Raw genomic sequence first — 22,531 nt, 5'->3', positions numbered from 1 at the left:
CTCCTGCATCCTTTTTTTTTTTTTTTTTTTTTTTGAGACGGAGACTCGCTGTGTTGCCCAGGCTGGAGTGCAGTGGCCGGATCTTAGCTCACTGCAAGCTCCACCTCCCGGGTTTACGCTGCCTCAGCCTCCCGAGTAGCTGGGACTACAGGCGCCCAGCTAGTTTTTTGTATTTTTTTTTTTTTTTTTTTTTTTTTTTTTTTGAGACGGAGTCTCGCTCTAAGGCCCAGGCTGGAGTGCAGTGGCCAGATCTCAGCTCACTGCAAGCTCCGCCAACCGGGTTCACGCCATTCTCCTGCCTCAGCCTCCCGAGTAGCTGGGACTACAGGCGCCCGCCACCTCGCCCGGCTAGTTTTTTGTATTTTTTAGTAGAGACGGGGTTTCACCGTGTTAGCCAGGATGGTCTCGATCTCCTGACCTCGTGATCCACCCGTCTCGGCCTCCCAAAGTGCTGGATTACAGGCTTGAGCCACCGCGCCGCGCCGGCTCCTGCATCCTTGAGTCTTCCCAGGAAGGGAGAGCCCTGGAGTCAGAGCTAGGGGTGATTGAATTCGGGAGATGAGGGCAATAGAAGTGTAGTGGAAGGCCGGGCATGCTGGCTCACACCTGTAATCCCAGCACTTTGGGAGGCCAAGGTGGGTGGATCACCTGAGGTCAGGAGTTGGAGACCAGCCTGGCTAACATGGTGAAACCTCGTCTCCACTAAAAATACAAAAAATTAGCCGAGCATGGTGGCGGGCACCTGTAATCCTAACTACTCGGGAGACTGCGGCAGGGGAATCGCTTGAACCCTGGAGGCTGAGGTTGCAGTGAGCCGAAATCACGCTACTGCACTCCAGTTTGAACGACAGTGAGACTCAGTCTCAGAAAAAAAGTAGTGTAGGGGAGATGGGCTTGCCACCAGAACCCATGGGGTACTGGAGGTCCTGGGCTTTATGCCACCCCAGCTGGATTCCAGGCGGTGGCTCCCCTCATCCCCGGGATCGGCTTCAGATCCAAAGGTCCAGGGTCTGGCCTCCAATTGGAGCCTGTCATTGGCTTCCCCCCTCGGCCCGCCCCCTGACCTCTGCCCTGTCGCCGAGCCTCCTGATTGGTCGGCCCTGTCCCGCCGGCGCCGCATTGGCTCTTCTCGCTCGCCCTCCATCCCTGCTCTTGCGCCGGTTTGCATCTCCCAGCAGAAGGCGCAGCCATGAATCCGTTATTCGGCCCCAACCTCTTCCTCCTACAGCAGGAGCAGCAGGGCCTGGCCGGGCCGCTGGGGGACTCACTGGGAGGTGACCACTTCGCCGGGGGAGGAGACTTACCCCCGGCGCCTCTCTCGCCGGCCGGCCCTGCTGCCTACTCGCCACCCGGGCCGGGCCCGGCCCCGCCTGCCGCCATGGCCCTCCGCAATGACCTGGGCTCCAACATCAACGTGCTCAAGACCCTGAACCTCCGGTTCCGCTGCTTCCTGGCCAAGGTGCATGAGCTGGAGCGCCGGAACCGGCTGTTGGAGAAGCAGCTGCAGCAAGCGCTAGAGGAGGGTAAGCAGGGCCGGCGGGGCCTGGGTCGTCGCGACCAGGCCGTGCAGACCGGCTTCATCAGCCCCATCCGGCCCCTGGGGCTGCCGCTGGGCGCCCGGCCGGCCGCTGTCTGCAGCCCGTCGGCGCGGGTGCTGGGCTCGCCCGCGCGCTCTCCGGCCGGCCCCCTCGCGCCCTCCGCGGCCAGCCTCCCGTCGTCCTCCACCTCCACCTCCACCACCGCCTACTCCTCGTCTGCCCGCTTCATGCCCGGCACCATCTGGTCGTTCTCGCACGCCCGCCGGCTCGGGCCGGGACTGGAGCCCACTCTGGTGCAAGGGCCTGGCTTGTCGTGGGTGCACCCGGATGGGGTGGGCGTCCAAATCGACACCATCACGCCTGAGATCCGCGCGCTCTACAACGTGCTGGCCAAAGTGAAGCGGGAGCGGGACGAGTACAAGCGGAGGTAGGGATTGGGAAGAGGGGACAGGGCTCTCTGTGTCATGCCCCTCACAACGGGCCGGGAGTCGGTGTGGGTTCCGAAGAATCAGGGGTGAAAAGAATGAGAGTAAAGTTTGTGCTGTATAATGAGGAGCTTGGAAGGAATTGGACCCAGGGAGACTAGAATCTGCAGAGAATGCAGAAGTCCCACTCGTGACAGGAAGAAGGACGCTGGGAGCGGAACACTGGGGAATGCCTACTTTTCCGGCTTGTCTCTGCATCCAGGCTTAACTGCGGGCTTTGTGGGTGTGAAAGGGACTGGGTCTGAGCCCTACCGGTCTCAGCCCTGGGGCAGTTTAGGGATATAAACTTGAAAAGTAGGAGGCAAGGATATAGCGTCAATTTGGGAGAGTAAATTGAGTGAAATTGGAAGGGGGTGGTAAGGAAGGGGCTGTACCTTGCAACGGGTGATTCTTTCACAGCCCAAGGTTTCCCAAAGAATACTGATGGAAACCAGGTACCTGCTGTGGTTTTATAGGAAAAGCTCCGGGACCTCATTGCTTGAGTAGGTCAACAAAGTGGGAAAAGAAAGAGTGAAGGGAATTCCCTAGGGTGAGGGTGGAGAGCAGGGCTGATGGGGGAATCTCTTGGCAGTATAAGACGCCAGCGGTGGAAGGAGAGTGGAGAGCCAGCAGGGGACTGAAAGAAGCTGGGATATGGACACTCCCTAGGACTGCGAGGCCATGGGGCGGGCCCAGTGCATTCTGTGGATGAAGATTTGGCTGTCTGAGAAGAGCCGGGCCCCAAGGGGCAAGGGGAAGGGATGTGATGCCAGGAGTGCTGGCTGTATACCAAGTGGATTCCTTAGATGGCTGATAACCAAGTCGATAGGACAGGTGTGAGAACAGAGGTAGTGTCTTGCAGACTCCAACCCATGCCTTGAGAAGGAAGGCGGTGACTGACAGTCAGAGAAGGCTTTGGTTTGGCGGCCTCCCCTCTCATCCCAGCTATTATGACCCCTTGTGGGCGGGCCTGGGAACTACCTATGCAGCCCAGTGTAGCCGAGATTCAGCACTGGGTGAAGATTGGCCGAATGTTCTAGGAAATGACCGCTGGGTGTGGGGGCGACCTTCAGGGATCTCCACCCTGCTGGAGTTTACCAGATCAGAGATCAGCAGGCTTTCTGAGCTTGAGTCCTGTCCTTGTGCTGGCTTCCTTAGTTGTGGTCTATGTTACGTGTCCTTGGGAATTTCAGTTGTCCTGAAGTCATTCTGGCACCCGAACCAGCCTGCTCTGCCCGTGCAGGAGTTAACTAACACACGTAGCAGTGGAACAGGCACAGTTCTGGAATACATCCATAACCACAGCAACAACTGCTGTTCTCAGGAGCTTTTTTCTTTTTTCTTTTTTTTAAACTGAAGGAGCGTTTGTCCTTGGTCCAGCTGTCCAGGGCAGGAAAGAGTTATTCCTTGGGGACTGATTAGCTCATAGCTCTGCAGCACACTGCTGTGTAGAAGGCCGTAGCTAGACTTGGATGGTACGTGATACTGGCAGTGACTCTTCTTCCACCCCAGATCCCTTGCCCTCATTCTGGTCTCTTTATAGCAACACTGTAACTCCTGTTTTCTGCCCAGAGGGCCTGGGATGGCTTGAGCACTAAACTGGGAGGTAGCTGAAGGCCTCCTGGGTTCTATTTTCAGCTCCCCTGCCTTGCGTGTGACCTTTTTTTGAGCCCCCATTTTTCCAACCTAGGATTGGTCCCTGCTTTCTCTCTTCAACCCAGGGATAGAGTTTTTTCTAAGAGTGGTGTTTGGTTCATGCAGAATGCATGGAAATCGCTCTCAGATTCTGCCCATGTTAAGGGAACCTTGTAAGTGAGACCAGATGGAAATGGAGGTGAAAATGAACCTGTTTGTGTGAAATCTGGCTAAAGAACAATAGAATTGTAGTGGACTTCCAGGTGATTCATTTTTAGATTTTTTACCCTGTAAGATTTCCTTAAGCCTAACGTTTAGCTAACTGCCTTCCTTAAGTTTCTTCCAGGCTTTGTTGAGCTCACTGTCAGATAGCCCCTCCTGCCCTCCCTCACACATCTTGTCCAGAGTTAGCATGCCCTTGACAGGTTTACTGTCTTCCTCGAGGGACTCGTGGGCTCCAGGGGCATGAGGGCACCACAGTTCATGCCTTCACATCGTAGATGAAGAAACCAAGACCCAGAAAAGATAAGGGTCTTAGCTAAGAAAACATATAACCTGATGCAACTATGGCCCTTAGTGGCCCGTGTGCATGAGAATGCCAGGGGGGAGGGGAGAAGCACCTATGGGACACACAGGGAAGGGGGCTGGGAGCCAGGAAGGCTGGGAGCTGGGCTGTGTGGGGAGCTGGCAGGGTGGTGGCTGGGCTGGCTGCCTCCTCCTGCTCTGCCCAGCAGGGAGGGGCAGCCGAGGTGATGTGGAGGAGTTATTATTAGGAATGCTGCAGTGCGGCTGTGAGTGAGGAGAATGGGACCCAGAGGCTGACATAGGAAGGAAGATGGAGGGAAGGGGAAGAAAGGGCTTAAGCCAAGGCTTCAGAAGCTGCCCACTCAGATTTTCATTTTTCTTGCTGTCTTCTTGGCCCCTTCCTAACCATCTTTCTTGTGTTGAAGTTTCTCTCTTGGTGCAGTTCCCCACCTTTCTCAGGCTGGCAGAAGGGATGAGCTCACAGGAACAGGGTCTGAGATGTGCTGCTACGCCAGCCAGACTGCGGGGCCCTGGAACGCCGGGCAGGTCCTAAGCAGCACATTGCCCTGGCTTCCATCTCTGTGATGGAATGGAATATGCGCCACCTGCCATGGCTGATGAGACATGACAAAGTTGGCTCTGGGAAGCATGCCCTACCTAGGACCCTGCCCTGTGGCCCAGAGTGTCGTCCAGCCCACCTGCAGCCTTCATCTCTGAACTCTGGGCCCCGTAAGAGGCTGCTTCTAGTTCTCATCCGCCGTACTCACCGCGCCCCTTTACATACTCTGCTTTCTCTTTCCCTCTGGGTTGGAGTGCTAGTAACCCCAGGCTCATGTGTCCACTGCTGTCATGCTGCTGTAGGACTTCTGACCTCTGAGCCAGCCTGGCCGCCTCTCTGTGACTCACTTAGAGGAGGCTCTGGGTGGGCAGTTTCTGGAGCTTGTGGGGAAGGACTTTGAGTGTCTCCTACCAGGCTCTCGACCCACTCTGTTGATACAGTATCTGTCCTGCAGATGCTTTTACAGGGTTAAATGATACCACAAGAGGCAGGGCAGCGGGCTCGACGAGCTCTGTTCTGGTGCGGGCAGGAGGCGGGAGCCTGGATCTGTGCGACTGAAGGTGGGAGACTGGGCCGGGTGGACCTGGTGGTCTGGTGTGGGCAGGAGGTGGGCGATGAGGCCAGCCAGACAGCTGGCTGAGCTGGGGCCTGAGCGGGGATGGGCGCCGCAGAGGACTGGAGCCTCAGCAGTTGCCCAAACAGAGCTCCTGGTGTGTGGCCCGGAGGTTCCGGGAAGGCAGCTGGCGAGCTCGACGCCCGTCAGGAAGCACAGAGCCACGTGACAGCTGCAGTTGGTCACCAGCTGGCTGGCCAGGCATTCCCGTGCCCTGCTTCTCCCCATCCAGGGAACCAGAACTGGGGTCTGAGGCCTGAGCCAGAGAGGGGGACAGGGAGCCATGGGGGCAGGGAAGGACTCTGTACCTAAGCTCTCTCTGCCCTTCCCATGTCTGTCAGGTGGGAAGAGGAGTACACGGTGCGGATCCAGCTGCAAGACCGTGTAAATGAGCTCCAGGAGGTGAGGGTGGCACCCCACTTGCTGCTGGTGCTTCACTGGGTGCCCCTGTCTGCCCATGACCCTGCTGCCATCTCCTGTCCCTCCTTGTCATCTTTATCTTCCTTCCACCTCGGCAGTGCCACTAACATCAGGGTTTCTCCCAACTGCAGGAAGCCCAGGAGGCTGATGCCTGCCAGGAGGAGCTGGCACTGAAGGTGGAACAGTTGAAGGCTGAGCTGGTGGTCTTCAAGGGGCTCATGAGTAACGTGAGTGCAGCCCCAGGCTTCCCCGAGGGTCAAAGTGAGACTTCTGAGGCCAGAGGAGCAGGCCCTTCTAGTGTTGGCCTGTTGGTGTCCCATCCACGGCTCCTCCCCTTCTTTTTGCTCTCCTTCCCTTTTCCCCCTAGCCACCCCTAACTCCAGAGAAAGAGAAGGAACAAAAGTCTTGGTGTTGCGTCACAGAGGTGGCGAGCTTCTGAGGGCCTAGGGCTACAGAGCAGTTAGTGAGCGGCTTCTGGGGTAGAGGCTCTGCAGCTGGCACCGGGGCCCTGGGCCGATTCCTCAGCCTCTGAGGCGTCATCTTTGGCGTGGGGAAATAAAGGCATGCACTCTGCAGGAGTATCGTGGAGGTGATCATGTACTCAGGACGGTGCCCAGCACGCAGTGTTAGCTGGAAGAGTGTGAGCTGTTGTGATTAGTATAGTCCTTTCTCCACTCTTACAATTCCCGGGAGTCTCTTTCTCTCTGGGAATGTAAGTTCCAGGGGGATGAGGACCGCTAATGGTTCCAGTGAGCCCCTGTATGTCCCGGGCACTGGCCATGCTCTTCAGGGCTTCCGTTTGGCCAGGGAGCAGCGGCCCGAGTTGCCCGTTGCCCAGCATATGCATACAGTGCTGTGGGGGGGCCCCCACTCCCCAGGAAGAGGGGTGCACTCAGCTCAGGGAGACTCCATGGAAGAGGCACCGGTGCAATGTGGTGGGAAGGATGAGGACCTTGCGAGGCCTCATTCATCCTTGTCTGGAGAACTGGCTGCCTCCTCACTGTTCCCTGGGCTCCCTGGACAGAACCTGTCGGAGCTGGACACCAAGATCCAGGAGAAAGCCATGAAGGTGGATATGGACATCTGCCGCCGCATCGACATCACTGCCAAGCTCTGCGATGTGGCTCAGCAGCGCAACTGCGAGGACATGATCCAGATGTTCCAGGTGAGGATGGAGCTGTCCTCTGCTCTCAGGGGTGGGTGGGGCAGGTAGATGCTTCCTTGGTGGCACGCAGGCCCTGCCTCCTGCTTGGGGAGCCTTACCTGGCACCTGGGGCCCTCACGGGGCTAGGCTGGGGGGTAAGGAGCAGCATCAGGAGGGGCATTGTGGAAGCGGTCTCTAACGCCGTCTCTCCCTTCCCCCTCTCTCCTCTGTCTGCTTCCTCTCCTCTCTTCCTCTTCTCTTCTCTCTTGCTTCCTCCACAGAAGAAGCTGGTTAGTTTGATCTCATGCAAGCTTATTAATGTCCCAGTCCCAGTTCTAAGCTGCCTAGGCCTCCTGGCCCTCAGTTTGGGCTTGCTGGGCTCTTGAGCACTGATTTTTTTCTGCCCTTTCTCTTTTCCTTGCTCTTCCCCGTTTTTCTCTCTATCTCTTGTTCTCTTGACTGCATTTCTTTCTCTCCCTTCTCCCCTGGCTTTCCAGATCTGGATGTGATTCAGGTTCTCCTTTGTACACATTGCACCCTCATCCTCCTTGCAGCCTAAAGCTTTTTTTTTAGTTGAGTCATTTAATCAGAAAGACTTTTTGTAGAAAATAAATTTCCTCTTGAGCCATCATGCACATCTGACTGCGGCCCCAGCGAGCCCTTCCTCCCTTGTCTGACTCTCTCTTTCTCGATTTCTTCTTGTTCTGCCTTCTCAGTCTGCAGCCCTGGCCTCTGCTGTGTGTCTGTGTGTCTGGCCCTTGGTGACTGTCCGTGTTTCTGTTCCTGTCATTGTAACTGTGACTTTTCTCTCTGTCTGCCCCACCCTTCCTGCTGGTTCACGCTTCTCCCCCATTCCCGCCCTCTTTGCCCGGCCTCCCGCTCCCGCCCTTTCTCCTCATGCACCCGGCCTCGTCTCTGTAGTCTCTGCACTTGTCTCCCATTAAGGTCCCATCCATGGGGGGGCGGAAGCGGGAGCGCAAGGCTGCCGTCGAGGAGGACACCTCCCTGTCGGAGAGTGAGGGGCCCCGCCAGCCCGATGGGGATGAGGAGGAGAGCACAGCCCTCAGCATCAACGAGGAGATGCAGCGCATGCTCAACCAGCTGTGAGTCCGCAGGCCGTGCTCCCGTAGCACCAATGCCACAGCAGCCCAGGAGGCCGGAGCTCCCCAGTCCCCCGCCAGGACGAGGCCCCGCCCGCCCTGACACCCGGGTTCCCTGTCTCTAGGAGGGAGTATGATTTTGAGGACGACTGTGACAGCCTGACTTGGGAGGAGACTGAGGAGACCCTGCTGCTTTGGGAGGATTTCTCAGGCTATGCCATGGCAGCTGCAGAGGCCCAGGGAGAGGTAACCTCTGCTCCCGGCCTCAGGGCCCTCTGGCTCTGCCTCTCCAGCCTGACACCCACCCCCCCGCTCCTCTCCTCGCTCTGTCCCCCCATGTGGCTGTCATCCTCTACCTGCGTCTCCCCTCTTCCTTTATCCTTTTGCTTTTCTTTCTCCAGTTTCTTTAACCGGACTTCCTCTCTCTCTCTCTCCCTGACTTGGCCCTTGGAATGCGCCCTATCCCATCCCTCCCTGGCTGGCCTCCCCTGCTGCCCTCTCTACTCCAGCAGCAGGAAGATAGCCTGGAGAAGGTGATTAAAGATACGGAGTCCCTGTTCAAAACCCGGGAGAAGGAGTATCAGGAGACCATTGACCAGATAGAGGTAAGGGCGGGAGCGGAAGCCAGGGGCACGGTGTCCCAGAGGGTTTTGAGTGGGGCTGCAGGTACAGTGGCTTCATCCCTCCTGCAGGACCCTAGAGACCAAGGTCTTGGGAGGAGGAGTGATCTCTCAGCTATAGTCCTTCTGGTGGGCTCTGAAGACCTCAGGCTCTAGAAGCAGAGAGATGTTGGTTCAAATCTCAGCTCTGTTACTTACAACCACTCTGAACGTGTAACAAGTTACTTGTTCCCTCTGAGCCCCTTCCTTCCTCCCTCCCTCCCTTCCTCCCTTCCTTCCTTCCTTCCTTTTTTCCTCCCTCCCTTCCTCCCTTTTTCTCTCTCTCTCTCTCCGCCTCTCTCCCTCTCTCCCTCCCTCCCTTGTCTTTCTGTCCTTTCTTTTTTGAGACAAGGTCTCACTCTGTTTCACTCTGTTGCCTAGGCTGGAGTGATCCTCCCACCCCAGCCTTCTGGGTAGCTGGGACCACAGGTGTGCGCCACTACACCCAGCTAATTTTTATTTTTTATTTTTTGTAGAGATGGGGTCTCCCTGTGTTTCCCAGGCAGGTCTTAAACTCTTGGGCTCAAGTGATCCTTCTGCCTCGGCCTCCCAAAGTGCTAGAATTAAAGGCACGAGCCATGTGTCCTGTCCTGTACCTGTTTCTTTTTCTTTCTTTCTTTTTTTTTTTTTTTTTCTGAGACAGGGTCTTGCTCTGTCACTCCAGGCTCACTGCAGCCTTGATCTTCTGGATCCAAGCAATCCTTATACCTCAGCCTCCCAAGTAGCTGGGACCACAGGCGTGTGCTACCACGCCCGGCTAATTTTTTGATTTTTTACAGAGACAGAGTCTCACTATGTTTTCCAGGCTGGCCTCAAACTTCTGGGTTCAAGCAGTCCTCCTAATTCAGCCTCCCAAAGTGTTGGGATTATAGGCATGAGCCACTGCGCCCGACCTTTTTATTTGTAAGATGAGGAATTTAATCGTACCTCATCTATAGGGTTGTTTAGAAGACCGGATGAAATAATGCACATATGGAGCTTAGGGCAGTGTCTGGCTCATAGCGAGTGCAGCATAGTGGGGACCATTTTATTATTATTAACACTATCAGTGCCATAGCACTGAGATGGACCGGGACTTTCCTGTTTTTTCCACTCAGCCGTTGAGATAACAGAAGTCTCCATGCTTTTTCCCAAGCCTTGAAGTACCTTCTAGAGGCACCTAGAGGAAAGTGGAGCTGGTGCTTTAACTCAAACTCTAGGCTTTAGGACCTGCAAGAAGGATTTGTGGAGGCCAGGCACTTTGGCTCACGCCTGTAATCGCAGCACTTTGGGAGGCCAAGGTGGGCGGATCACGAGGTCAGGAGATCGAGACCATCCTGGCTAACACGGTGAAATCCCATCTCTACGAAAAATACAAAAAAAATTAGCCGGACATGGTGGCGGATGCCTGTAGCCCCAGCTACTCGCTACTCGGGAGGCTGGGGCAGGAGAATGACATGAACCCGGGAGACAGAGTTAGCAGTGAGCCGAGATTGTGCCACTGCTCTCCAGCTGGGTGACAGAGCGAGACTCTTGTCTCAAAAAAAAGAAAAAAAAAAAAAAAAGGATTTGTGGAACCACAGAATGGAGGTTGCTGTGGGAGGAGGGATGGACGGGACCCCTGTGAGCTCTCCTGGCCTGGTGAGATGGTCCTTTCCCGACGCTCTGACTTGAGGAGAGGCATGGAGCATTCTCTGACTCTCAGCCTCTCTTCAAGCCCATGTGGGAGATTCATACAGTAGTGCCCTCTTACCTGCAGGGCATGTGTTCCAGGACCCACAGTGGATGCCTGAAACCAAAGATAGCACTGACCCCCGATAGCTTGGGTCCAGTTGCTGTCAACTGGAACGTGTTTCTGTTCATGTCTTCCACCCACACATTCAATGCTTTTTCTATCTTAACTAAGCACTTAGCCTGCGGTGTGGCAGTACCTTTTGCAGTTCGAGGTGTGACAGCAAAACTGGCACAAACTTCTTTTTCCTTCTTTACAATTTCACGGATAGAAGATTCTTACTATAGAGCTTAGCAACCTCAGTATCGGATTCTTTTCCTTTTTTTTTTTTTTTTTGAGATGGAGTCTGGCTCTGTCGCCCAGGCTGGAGTGCAGTGGCCGGATCTCAGCTCACTGCAAGCTCCGCCTCCCGGGTTTACACCATTCTCCTGCCTCAGCCTCCGGAGTAGCTGGGACTACAGGCGCCCGCCACCTCGCCCGGCTAGTTTTTTGTATTTTTTAGTAGAGACGGGGTTTCACCGTGTTAGCCAGGATGGTCTCGATCTCCTGACCTCGTGATCCGCCCGTCTCGGCCTCCCAAAGTGCTGGGATTACAGGCTTGAGCCACCGTGCCCGGCTCTTTTTCTTATTAAGTTGAAAACTTTTACCTTTTCACTTAAAGGGAGCACATTTTGGCTTCTCTTTGGCATATCCAAATTGCCAGCATCACTACTCTTGTGCTTTGGGGCCATTATGAAGTAAAAGGAAGGGTTCCTTGAACACAGGCACTGCGATACCATGACAGTCAATCTGATCACTGAGATGGCTACCAAGTAACTAATGGGCAGGCAGTGCAGACATTGTGGATCCTTGGGACAGAAGGAGGGTTGATGTCCCGGTCTGGATAGAGTGAGATTTTTTTTTTTCCCCCCGAGATGGAGTCTTGCTCTGTGTCGCCCAGGCTGGAGTGCAGTGGCGCGATCTCGGCTCACTGCAAGCTCCGCCTCCCGAGTTCACGCCATTCTCCTGCCTCAGCCTTCCGAGTAGCTGGGACTACAGGCGCCCGCCACCATGCCCAGCTAATTTTTTTTGTATTTTTCGTAGAGATGGGGTTTCACAGTGTTAGCCAGGATGGTCTCGATCTGACCTCATGATCTGCCCACCTCGGCCTCCCAAAGTGCTGGGATTACAGGCTTGAGCCACCACGCCCGGCCGATAGTGTGAGATTTTATCAGGTCACTCAGAACAGTGTGCAATTTAAAACTTAGGAATTATTTATTTCTGGAATCTTTTTTTTTTTTTTTTTTTGAGATGGAGTCTCGCTCTGTCACCCAGGCTGGAGTGCAGTGGTGCTATCTCGGCTCACTGAAAGCTCCGCCTCCCGGGTTCACGCCATTCTCCTGGGTTCACGCCATTCTCCCGGGTTCACGCCATTCTCCTGCCTCAGCCTCCCGAGTAGCTGGGACTACAGGTGCCCACTGCCATGCCTGGTTAATTTTTTGTATGTTTTAGTAGAGACGGGGTTTCACCATGTTAGCCAGGATGGTCTCGATCTCCTGACCTCGTGATCCGCCCACCTCGGCCTCCCAAAGTGCTGGGATTATAGGCGTGAGCCACTGCACCTGGCCTGGAATCTTTCATTTAATATTTTCAGATCAAAGTTCACCTCGGGTACCTGAAGCCGTGGAAAGTGAAACCAGTGGATAAGGAGGGAGTGACTATTTTTATTGCTCTCACATTGGATGTGTTTGAGAAAGAAGTCGAGAAATTATTTTCCTATATACTCATTCTCCCAACACACATCAAACTGTCCTGCTTCTTCATCAAACCTGGTTTTCTTGGCCAGGTAGATGAGATTTCGTGGATTTGTGCTGCTAGCTAAAGACATGGCAAGGGAAACCAGTCGTCCCCACCCTTCTGTCTACCCTGGCTCGCTGTTTCCTCCCTCCTGCTTACCTGATTCTTGCCTCCCTCTTTTGGATGGTGGGTTTAAGGTCTGTGTTTTCACTGCATCTTCAACGAAGTAGAGGCCTTTGCGCAGCCATCTTCGTGAAGAAGAGATCTCGGGCTGCCATCTCTCCCTAGTCTTCCCTGGACCTCAAGTGCCTAGTGTAAAACATGATCTGAAAGAACAAAAATAATATCTTAAATGGAATAATGCCTTTTCAGCTATTTTTGGCTGGGCACGGTGGCTCTTGCCTGTAATCCCAGCACTTTGGGAGGCCAACGCAGGCAGATCACTTGAGGTCAGGAGTTCGAGACCAGCCTGGCCACCAACATGTGAAACCCTGTCTCTACTAAAAATACAAAAATCAGCCAGGCATTGTGGTGGGCATCTGTAATCCCAGCTACTTAGGAGGCTGAGGCAGGAGAATTGCTGGAATCTGGGACGTGGAGGCTGCAGTGAACTGAGATCGTGCCACTGCGCTACAGCCTGGGCGACAGAGCGAGACTCCGTCAAAAAAAAAAAAGGCATTTTCAAATCATGCCTCCTCCTCTCTCCCAGTACAATGACTTCAGGCAGCAGTCCCCAGCCTTTCTGGTACCAGGGGCTGGTTTTGTGGAAGACAGTTTTTCCACTCACCTGGGGGGGAATGGTTTTGGGATGATTCAAGCACATTACATTTATTGTGTACTTTGTTACTATTTTTTAAAATTATTTTATTTTATTTTTTTTGAGACAGAGTTTTGCTCTTGTTGCCCAAGCTGGAGTGCAGTGGCACAATCTTGGCTCACTGCAACCTCTGCCTTCCGGGCTCAAGCGATTCTCCTGCCTCAGCCTCCCAAGTAGCTGGGATTACAGGCATGAGCCACCACGCCTGGCTAATTTTTGTATTTTTAGTAGAGACGGGGTTTCTCCATGTTGGTCAGGCTGGTCTTGAACTCCCTACCTCAGGTGATCCACCCGCCTCAGCCTCCCAAAGTGCTGGGATTATAGGCGTGAGCCACCATGCCCAGCCTGTGCACTTTATTTCTATTTTTATTACATTTAATATATAATGAAATAATTATATAACTCACCATAATGTAGAATCAGTGGGAGCCCTGAGCTTGTTTTCTTGCAACCAGACAGTCCCATCGGGGGGGTGATGGGAGACAGTGACAGATCATCAGGCATTAGATTCCCATAAGGAGCACATAACCTAGATCCCTCACATGCGCAGTTCACAGTAGGGTTCACGCTCCTGTGAGAATCTAATGCCGCCGCGGATCTGACAGGAGGTGGAGCTCGGGCCGTATGCCAGTGATGGGGAGCGGCTGCAAATACAGATGAACCTTCACTCACTTGCCCACTGCTCACCTCCTGCTGTTCGGCCTGGTTCCTAACAGGCCACAGACAGGTACTGGTCCGTGGCCTGGGGTTTGGGGACTTCTGCATTAGGGGAACTGTTAGGAGGACTTGCTGACCTCAGGAGTACCCAAGGTGCTTTTATCTTTGTGACCTTTGATCTCTCAGGGTCACTAAGATGGAGCAAGGACCAGTTCCTCTGGCAAAGCCAAGGCCCAGAGTGGTGGGCGAGAGGCAGTTCTTCCCCACTGCTCCTCACCTCTCTCCATCTCCTCCCCTCTCACCCCCAAGTCTGGTCACACAGCGAGCCTGCAGTTTTCAAGGTAGCTTGTCAAGGACATCCCCTGACTTGCACGTTCACCTCCTGACCTTGTTCCTGCTGTAAATTTGTGAATTAAGTGGGGACATAGACATATGCAGAGACTACTGGTGGCAGTACTAGCCTTGTATTTCAGTAGAATATATTTGGTTCATTTCCTTCTTCCCAGTCTCCCTGAGTGATGGTTCCAGAACCCAGCCCCCTGCACTCCAGCTTTTCCAAGGTGGAGAAATTGGCGTGTAGGCAGCTGATGTGAACAAGGACTGGTGGCTCTGTATTTTCTCCCTGGGTTGAAGAGTCACCGTGTCCTGTTCCTCCCACTACTGTGGGGCTCCAGCTGTGGAGCCAAGGCTACCACTGAAGCTGTCTCCACTGGGGCTTCTCACCCAGCCAGCCACCATCTCACCCCAGATGTCACTGTCCTGATCATCTCTGTTGTCCGGCCCTGTAACCTGTTTCCATGTTTCTCTAAGTTCCCACCCTCTCTGTCCAATCCAGATGATCACAGCTGGCATCTTCCCCATTCTCTTCACTCAGGCAGTCACGAACGCCATCTCCAGGCAGTTTCATTTTGCCTCCCCTTGTGGCCCCTGCCCTTTGTACCCAAAACAAAGAGAGGCAGTCGGCTGTCCCTGGCACAGAGTTTGTGCTGCCTGGGCCCTGCCTCTCTGCCTGCCTCAGAGTCTGGGCTGAAGAATGGGCCCTGGGAGGGAGACTGGATTTCTTTGATTCTGAGCCCCATGTTTTCCACGTGTGACATTTCTGAAGTCAGGACATGTCTCAGAATCAATGGCACCTCCAGTATGGGAGTCTTCCTTGTAGTGTCTCAGAATGGCTTTTAGGTGAGAAAATAAAGTGATAAGGAGAAAATGGTAAGAGGATTGGGCCCCTTTCAGCAGTGAGCCAGGCTTCTTGTATGCCGCGGGTCTCGTGGGCACGTCATGGACTGAGTTAATTCCCTTCGAGGTCTGGTTCTGCCAGGATGAGGAAGACCCGTTGCTAACCCTTACAGGAGCTCACAGTGCAGGGAATGAGGGATGAGCCAGGCCCGGCAGGAACCCATGTGGCCCTGGGAGCCTGTGGATCTGCTCCATTCCGCGCACACTGACTTTCCTCACCACTCTTACCAGTCTTAAAAGAACACAGCCTGCAGCAGTACCTTTGCATTCCTCCATAGGCAAAGATTTCCAGGAAAACCAGAGGAAATGATAGCATATTGGGTGCCTTCTGCCTTGGTCTGATTTATTTTAAAATCTGAGCCTTCAGTAATGGCTGCCTGAGCCCCCAGCCCAGCCACTGCTCTTGGCCTGTTAGCGTCCTGGTGCGGGGAACAGAGGCGCTGTGAACCCCACCTGCTAACCCTGATGGCCCTGCCTGCCCCACCACAGCTGGAGCTGGCCACAGCCAAGAACGACATGAACCGGCACCTGCATGAGTACATGGAGATGTGTAGCATGAAGCGCGGCCTGGACGTGCAGATGGAGACCTGCCGCCGGCTCATCACCCAGTCCGGAGACCGGTAGGCGCCTCCCCTGGGCATGGGGCCTTCCGAGGGGATGCAGCGGGGAGAAAGGTTGGAACACAGCCCCAAAGACCCTCAGGCAGTGACTGGGTCACATCTTGCTGTGGGGCTGCCCTTTGGGAGTCACCTGGTGTGGCTGTCCCAGACCCACAGTTCTCTCCCTTGGCAGTTGGAAGACGCTGTGTCCATTCATGGCGGGAGGACTGAAACTTCCCAAGGCCACCAGCTCTGGTTAGAGACAGTTTAAAAACTGGCAAGGAACAGAAGGGTTGTGGGGGCAGATTTTTATCTAACGTCAGGGCCATGATTTATGCATTTGACCCCGTGTAAGTTACACCGCAACAAGAAAGCGAATTTTTAAAAATCACAAAAATACTGCAGATAGACATAAATCCAAGGCCCTAGAGTCAGGGTGCTGGAGGCTCAGCAGCTTCTCTCCTCCTGTGACTTCAGCTAGTTCGTTCTTTTTTTTTTTTTTTTTTTTTTTTTGGCTCACTACAACCTCTGCCTCCTGGGTTCAAGGGATTATCTTGCCTCATGCTCCCAAGTAGCTGGGATTACAGGCGCCTACCACCACCACACCTGGCTAATTTTTGCATATTTAGTAGAGATGGGGTTTCACCATGTTGGCCAGGCTCACCTTGAACTCCTGACGTCGTGATCCACCCGCCTTGGCCTCCCAAAGTGCTGGAATTACAGGCGTGAGCCATCGTGCCTGACCTCAGCCTCAGTTCCCAAGACACAGGCGGGGCCCATTTCCCTGTCAGGGTGGGGTTGGAGAGAGTTCAGTCCCTGCCGCTCCCTCGCCATCCCGCGGCCCTGCCCTCGCTTCCGGTACTCCTCACCTGCTGCCAGAGGATGAGGCGGCAGGAAGAGGAGGCAGGAAGAGGAGTGCCGTCTTCAGGATTCCTGCCTGCCCAAGGTTGACGACTGGTGTTTTTTTCTAGAAAGTCTCCTGCTTTCGCTGCGGTCCCGCTTAGCGACCCGCCGCCGCCGCCAAGCGAGGCTGAGGACTCCGATCGCGATGTCTCATCTGATAGCTCCATGAGATAGAGACCTGCCTCTCCCTTGCACCCGAGGCCCTCGCAGCTGGGAACTCAGCAAGGCAGAGGGTGGGGCTGCACCGAGGGGAGCATCAGCTGCAGCGCTGCACCAGGCCTGGCCCCTGGGGACGGGCGCTCCTCCCTCGGGCTTCCTCCCTCGGCCTTGGCTTCTCCGGGGCTCTGGGGTGTCTGGAGCTAGGCTTGGCCCTACCATTCTGGGGCCATTTCCACCACAGTTGGGGCTCTCCGGCCTTCACGCGTGGGTGTCTGCTACTTCTCCATCTTTAAAATGCTGCCAGAGCGATTGCGGCCCCTCACCTTGTCCACGTATCAGGAATGTGAATGTGGGACCTTTCCTTCATGCCTGTTGTCCGGAGCCAGCTCACTGTCTTCCGCACTGGTGCTGACTGGCCCAGGCACTGGCGTGGAATAGAACGCCACTGGAGGCTACACATGGCCTCTGCAGCACACGCAGTTGGAGAGGGCTTCTGTCCCTGTCAGCGGCGGAGGGCGTGGGGGCTGGCCGGGGCACTTTGTCCCTGCTTTGGTCCACATGCTCACGCTGTCCACCTGCTGGGTGGAGTGTGTGTGGCTGTGGCCCTCCCTCGTGGATGTGCCGTGCTTTAAAGAGGCCTTAGTGCCCGGGATGGGCACAGTATTTTGAAGGGAGGTGGGAGCTCTTGCTCTCCTGGTCACTGCAGAATGACAGAGAAGGTGAAGCTCCGGGCATGCGTGCGCGGGTGTATGTGCGCTCAGGGTCTCTGTTTAAGTATTAGCTAAACATGTGCCTCCTCCATATTTGTCATACTCTGAGACCAACAGGCTACAGTGTCCCTGATTCTTGGAAAAGCCTGGAGAAACGGGGGAGATGCAATTCACAATGCCTTGGTATAGGAGGCTGTGTTGAGCTGACATTCAAATGGATTCTTTAATAATAATGAAACTGGCGAGTATTTAATGTGCACTTTGGTGTCACTGTCTCAAGCACTTCCTAATATTCACTAGTTTGAACTCTGAGGTAGGTACTTTTTTTTTTTTTTTGAGATGGAGCCTCATACTCTTGCCCAGGCTGGAGTGCAGTGGTGTGGTCTCAGCTCACTGCAGCCTCCACCTCCCGGGTTCAAGCGATTCTCCTGCTTCAGCACGCCTGTAGCTGGGACTGTAGGTGTGCGCCATCACTCCCGGCTAATTTTTGTAGTTTTAGTAGAAACGGGGTTTCACCGTGTTGGCCAGGCTGGTCTCAAACTCCTGACCTCAGGTGAGCCGCCCACCTTGGCCTCCCAAAGTGCTGGGATTACAGGTGTGTGCTCTACCGAGGTATGTACTTTTGTCTCACTAGGTAAATCCACGTGCAAAGTGAGGCCCCGGAGTAACTGCCCAAAGCAATCAAGCCTTTCAGTGGCAGAGCCAGGGGTCTGGACCTAGGTCCCAGCGACACGCCTTGCCCCTTCCCAAGCTCCCTTAAAGGTGATGATGGAAAGTCACCCTGACCCATCTCTTCTCAGAACCGTGCGAGGTGGGCGTTCACTTCACCGACTTTTAAAGATTCTATAGCGCTGCCCGTCTTGGGCATGGTTTTAGGTTCATTTACCTAGATGAATCCTCCTGAAGACCTTAGGGGCTGGCCACAGTGACGTCCTCAGCTAAGACAGGCGGGCACAGAAAGCAAGAGTCCTTGCTCAAGACCTCACAGCTGCGGAGGCCAAGCTGGAATGACCCGCTGCAGCCCAGCTCCAGGCTGAGGTCTACTAACCAGTCACCAGCCCAGTGTGAACCCCGACTTCCTCCGCCAGTCACCCTCCCCGGGGCTGCCCACAGAACAGCTTCTTCCATGTTTGGCCAACAGCAGATAGCCTAGGACTGGAGCAAGGACAGGAAAAGGCCTTGTTCTCCAAGTAGTGGAGCTAGCTTTCTGTAGCACTCAGTCTGAGCAGGAAGCAAATGGCAAGCAAGGCTGTTGGGAGGCCCTACCCTCAATCTGAGGGGAACCTACCAGGTCCCTCCCAGCAAGACTGTCTCACCTTGACACAGCCCAGCTTCCCTTCCCTCCGCCCTAGACCCTAGGATAAGACAGGACAAAGAACTGGCTGAGCACAGGGGATTTTATTGATGGTACACGACAAGGTGGGGCTCCCTAGGCCCCTCCCCTCTTCAAGGGGTCTACATGGAAACTGTGAGGGGAGATTCAGTGTGGCGGGGGACTGAGTGTGGCAGGGACTCCCCAGCAGTGAGGGCCTCTCTCTTCCTCTTGTGCTCTCGCTGGGGCTGGTGGTCCAGGGGTCTTACTCCTTGGAGGCCATGTGGGCCATGAGGTCCACCACCCTGTTGCTGTAGCCAAATTCGTTGTCATACCTAGAAGATGAAAAGAGTCGTTAGGGCCCTTTTTCTGAGCCAGTCACCAGAGGGCGCCAGACTCTGCACCACTTTTTAAGAGCCTGTCTCTGGCCCCAGCCACATACCAGGAAATGAGCTTGACAAAGTGGTCGTTGAGGGCAATGCCAGCCCCAGCGTCGAAGGTGGAAGAGTGGGTGTCGCTGTTGAAGTCAGAGGAGACCACCTGGTGCTCAGTGTAGCCCAGGATGCCCTTGAGGGGGCCCTCCGACGCCTGCTTCACCACCTTCTTGATGTCATCGTATTTGGCAGGTTTTTCCAGACGGCAGGTCAGGTCCACCACTGACACGTTGGCAGTGGGGACACGGAAGGCCATGCCAGTGAGCTTCCCGTTCAGCTCAGGGATGACCTTGCCCACAGCCTTGGCAGCGCCAGTAGAGGCAGGGATGATGTTCTGGAGAGCTCCGCGGCCATCACGCCACAGTTTGCCGGAGGGGCCATCCACAGTCTTCTGGGTGGCAGTGATGGCGTGGACTGTGGTCTGGAAAAGGAGGGAGTGAGGCCCTGCAGAGTGCTCCCCACATCACCACCCCTCTACCTCCCTCCCCACCTTGAAAGGAAATTATGGGAGAGCCAGTTCCCAGAACCCCCAACCCGCAGGGTTGCATGCAGCCCTGGCAGGGAGGAGCCAGTCCTGGATGAGAAAGGCAGGAGCTTCAGTCCCATTCCCCAGCTCTCATACCATGAGTCCTTCCACGATACCAAAGTTGTCATGGATGACCTTGGCCAGGGGTGCTAAGCAGTTGGTGGTGCAGGAGGCGTTGCTGCAAACAAAGAGGGGGCGCAAGTTAGGGGAGCGTGTCCACAGGGTGCCAGGCTGGCCGCTTCTCCACCAGCCCTGCCTTCCTCACCTGACGATCTTGAGGCTGTTGTCATACTTCTCATGGTTCACACCCATGACAAACATAGGGGCGTCAGCAGAGGGGGCAGAGATGATGACCCTTTTGGCTCCCCCCTGCAAATGAGCCTAAGGCAGAGAAGTAGACAGTTATAAACCCGGGTTCTGCCTCTGCAGGGCTCAGCCAGCTTCCCCTACCGCAGGCCCTCCTGTACTCACCCCAGCCTTCTCCGTGGTGGTGAAGACGCCAGTGGACTCCACGACGTACTCAGCGCCAGCATCGCCCCACTTGATTTTGGAGGGATCTCGTCTATGGGGTGGGGGAGACAGGGATAGGACATATTGAGGGACAGGAGGTTACCATGTATCCAAGGGAGCCGCACCACCCTAGCTGCCCCCCACAGCACATTTCTCCCACTGCCTTCCACTCACTCCTGGAAGATGGTGATGGGGCTTCCATTGATGACAAGCTTCCCGTTCTCAGCCTTCACGGTGCCATGGAACTTGCCATGGGTGGAATCATACTGGAACATGTAAACCTGGGGGAATACGCGAGGGTGTGAAGGGGCTGCCTGGCAGCCAGGTGGCTCCTCCCACACCAGCTTTGGGGCAGCACTCACCATGTAGTTGAGGTCAATAAAGGGGTCATTGATGGCAACAATATCCACTTTACCAGAGTTAAAAGCAGCCCTGGTGACCAGGCGCCCAATACGACCAAATCTAAGAGACAAGAGACAAGAAGGCATGAGGAGGGGAGGCTCCTCCACAGTATGTGAGCTGCCCTAGGACACCTCCCCATTAAGAGGGCGAATGCAGCATCTCCTTACCCCCAGGAGGGCCCAAGAGGTCGAATTGTATCTCCCTTGAGCTCCCCTGCCAGGCTGGCCTGGCTTTACAGCATGGCTGCAACTGAAGGCTCCACTGCTGCCTAACAGCCCCCGTCATAGGAAGCCCTTCCAGGAGAAGCGGCCACGTGGGGCACTGCCACCCACAGTCTGGGCACAAGCTTTGCACATGGCATTCAGCACCCCACTATGCTACCCAGGAATGCTTGCTGCTGCCTGGCTCAGCTTCCAACTCAGCATCACCAAACTCAAAGGGCAGGAGTAAAGGTCAGAAATTAATTGGACCGGGCAAGCCCACCCCTTTTCTCTAAGTCCCGCCTACAAAAGGGACAGAGATTGGGCCGGGGGAAGAGGGGAAGTTGTTTTTTAACCCCCTAGTCCCAGGGCTTTAATTTGCAAGCTTCCAGTCCTTTCCTAGCTCTTTTCCAGAATTCAGGAGTGGGAGCACAGGTGTGTGTATGTGTGTGGGAGAAGGGATGGGAGACGGCCCAAGCCCAGGCCCCCAGTTACAGAAAGGTCAGCAGCTATATTTATCCTCAGACCGGGGTGCGGTGGGAGATCTGGTTTCTGGAAGACGGAATGGGGAGAAGGGCAGGTTTCCCGAGGCTCCCAGACACCCAATCCTCCCGGTGACATTTACAGCCTGGCCTTTGGGGTGGGGTCAACGCTAGGCTGGCAGGGGAAGAGGGGGGCCATAAGGTGAGCCGCCGCTGCAGGAAGGGGCCACCGCCAGAGGGGCCATTTTGCGGTGGAAATGTCCTTTTCCAACTACCGATGACTCAGCTCCCCCCGGCTTGGCACCAAGCCACAGCCACCACACCTCTGGAGGGAAGGAACACAGGAGGACCTCCACAAACCCACTTCTTTGATTTACCAGAGAATTATCTAGAAAAAGCATCTCCCGAAGGAGAAATCGGGCTTGCGGCTCAGGGGCCGACTTGAGAGCAGGGGCCGGGAAGCCTAGCTCCACCTGACTTCCCCGCCACACGCGACTCCACCCACCGAGGCAGGAGCGCAGGGTTAGTCACCGGCAGGGTTTCCTAACGGCGGCCCATTCATTTCCTTCCCGGTTGCAACATGGCGGCCGCTCTACCGCACCCGCTGCGCACTAGCATCCCGGGGCCTGCGGTGCCGGAGGCCATGGGGGAGGGGCTCCTCTGAGACACGTGACCTCGCAGAGCGCGAAAGGAAAGAAAGCGTCCCCGGCTAGGGGTCCGGTCGGATGGAATCTCGGGCGGGAGTAGGGACCTCCTGTTCCTGGGGACTAGGGAAGGAAGGCTCCGGGCAGATGGCGCCGCAAGGGCGGAGCTGCACAGGGCGCCACAGCTGAGTGCGGGGCTCCGCCAGGTCCGAGCGCTGACCTTGAGCTCTCCTTGCCGGGCACAGCTACCCTACCCCCATACGACAGCAAAGACCCGGAGCCCGCAAGGCTCGTAGACGCAGTTCGTGGGCGGCCCAGGGCCCCCAGCCACCCACGAACTCACCCGTTGACTCCGACCTTCACCTTCCCCATGGTGTCTCAGGGATGCGCTGCGCGGAGAGAGAGAACGGTGAGCGCCTAGTGGTCCCGGTCGACACCCACGCCTCGCCTCCCCTCCCCTCCCCCCACCAGCCTCCATGCCCAGCCCGCGCCGCATCACGTCTTCCGCCCGCCCCTGCAATGCGGAGGCAGCCCGGGCCCGGACCCGCGCCCACCCCGCAGCGGCGCGAACACGTCCGGCCCGCGCCCGCCCCTGCCGCCTTCAGGCCCGTCCCTAGCCTCCCGGGCTCCTCTCCGCCCGTCTTCACCTGGCGATGCAAGAGAAGACGCGGCTGACTCTCGAACCGGAGAAGCAGAGAGCGCAGGGGGAGGCTGCGGGCTCAATTTATAGAAACCGGGGGGGCGCGGCGGCAGGCGGTGACTCTGACCCCGCCTCCCGCCGGGCTCAGCCAGTCCC

The 22,531-nt window shown here is 55.7% G+C and overlaps 2 protein-coding genes across 4 annotated transcripts; one reads left to right on the top strand and one right to left on the bottom strand.

The window, feature by feature from the left end:
* Positions 1-1,127: 1,127 nt before the first annotated feature.
* IFFO1 (intermediate filament family orphan 1) lies at positions 1,128-17,473 on the top strand. 3 transcript variants are annotated; one of them, XM_007967361.3, is made up of 10 exons: positions 1,128-1,965; positions 5,676-5,736; positions 5,886-5,981; positions 6,779-6,919; positions 7,180-7,188; positions 7,820-8,001; positions 8,124-8,244; positions 8,508-8,603; positions 15,344-15,474; positions 16,425-17,473. In XM_007967361.3, the coding sequence occupies exons 1-10, from the start codon at positions 1,190-1,192 to the stop codon at positions 16,528-16,530; spliced, it is 1,719 nt and encodes a 572-aa protein (XP_007965552.1). In that variant the 5' UTR covers positions 1,128-1,189; the 3' UTR covers positions 16,531-17,473. The 3 variants fall into 3 exon arrangements, with proteins under 3 accessions (XP_007965552.1, XP_007965550.1, XP_007965548.1); XM_007967359.3 differs by lacking the exon at positions 7,180-7,188 and having other exon boundaries at positions 7,844-8,001; positions 8,511-8,603; XM_007967357.3 differs by lacking the exon at positions 7,180-7,188 and having other exon boundaries at positions 7,844-8,001.
* Positions 17,474-18,604: 1,131 nt separating this feature from the next.
* Positions 18,605-22,467, bottom strand: GAPDH (glyceraldehyde-3-phosphate dehydrogenase). The gene is made up of 9 exons (XM_007967342.3): positions 22,383-22,467; positions 22,079-22,124; positions 20,370-20,469; positions 20,182-20,288; positions 19,969-20,059; positions 19,763-19,878; positions 19,594-19,675; positions 18,980-19,392; positions 18,605-18,872 (listed from the first exon to the last, which is right to left on the bottom strand). Exons 2-9 carry the CDS (start codon positions 22,105-22,107, stop codon positions 18,803-18,805), a joined length of 1,008 nt encoding a protein of 335 aa, XP_007965533.1. The 5' UTR covers positions 22,108-22,124; positions 22,383-22,467; the 3' UTR covers positions 18,605-18,802.
* Positions 22,468-22,531: the final 64 nt, after the last annotated feature.

The sequence above is a fragment of the Chlorocebus sabaeus genome, chromosome 11, assembly GCF_047675955.1.
Source record: "Chlorocebus sabaeus isolate Y175 chromosome 11, mChlSab1.0.hap1, whole genome shotgun sequence".
Taxonomy (NCBI): Eukaryota; Metazoa; Chordata; class Mammalia; order Primates; family Cercopithecidae; genus Chlorocebus; species Chlorocebus sabaeus.
Note: the sequence above shows the minus strand (reverse complement) of the source record. Positions and strands in the feature narration are given on the sequence as shown.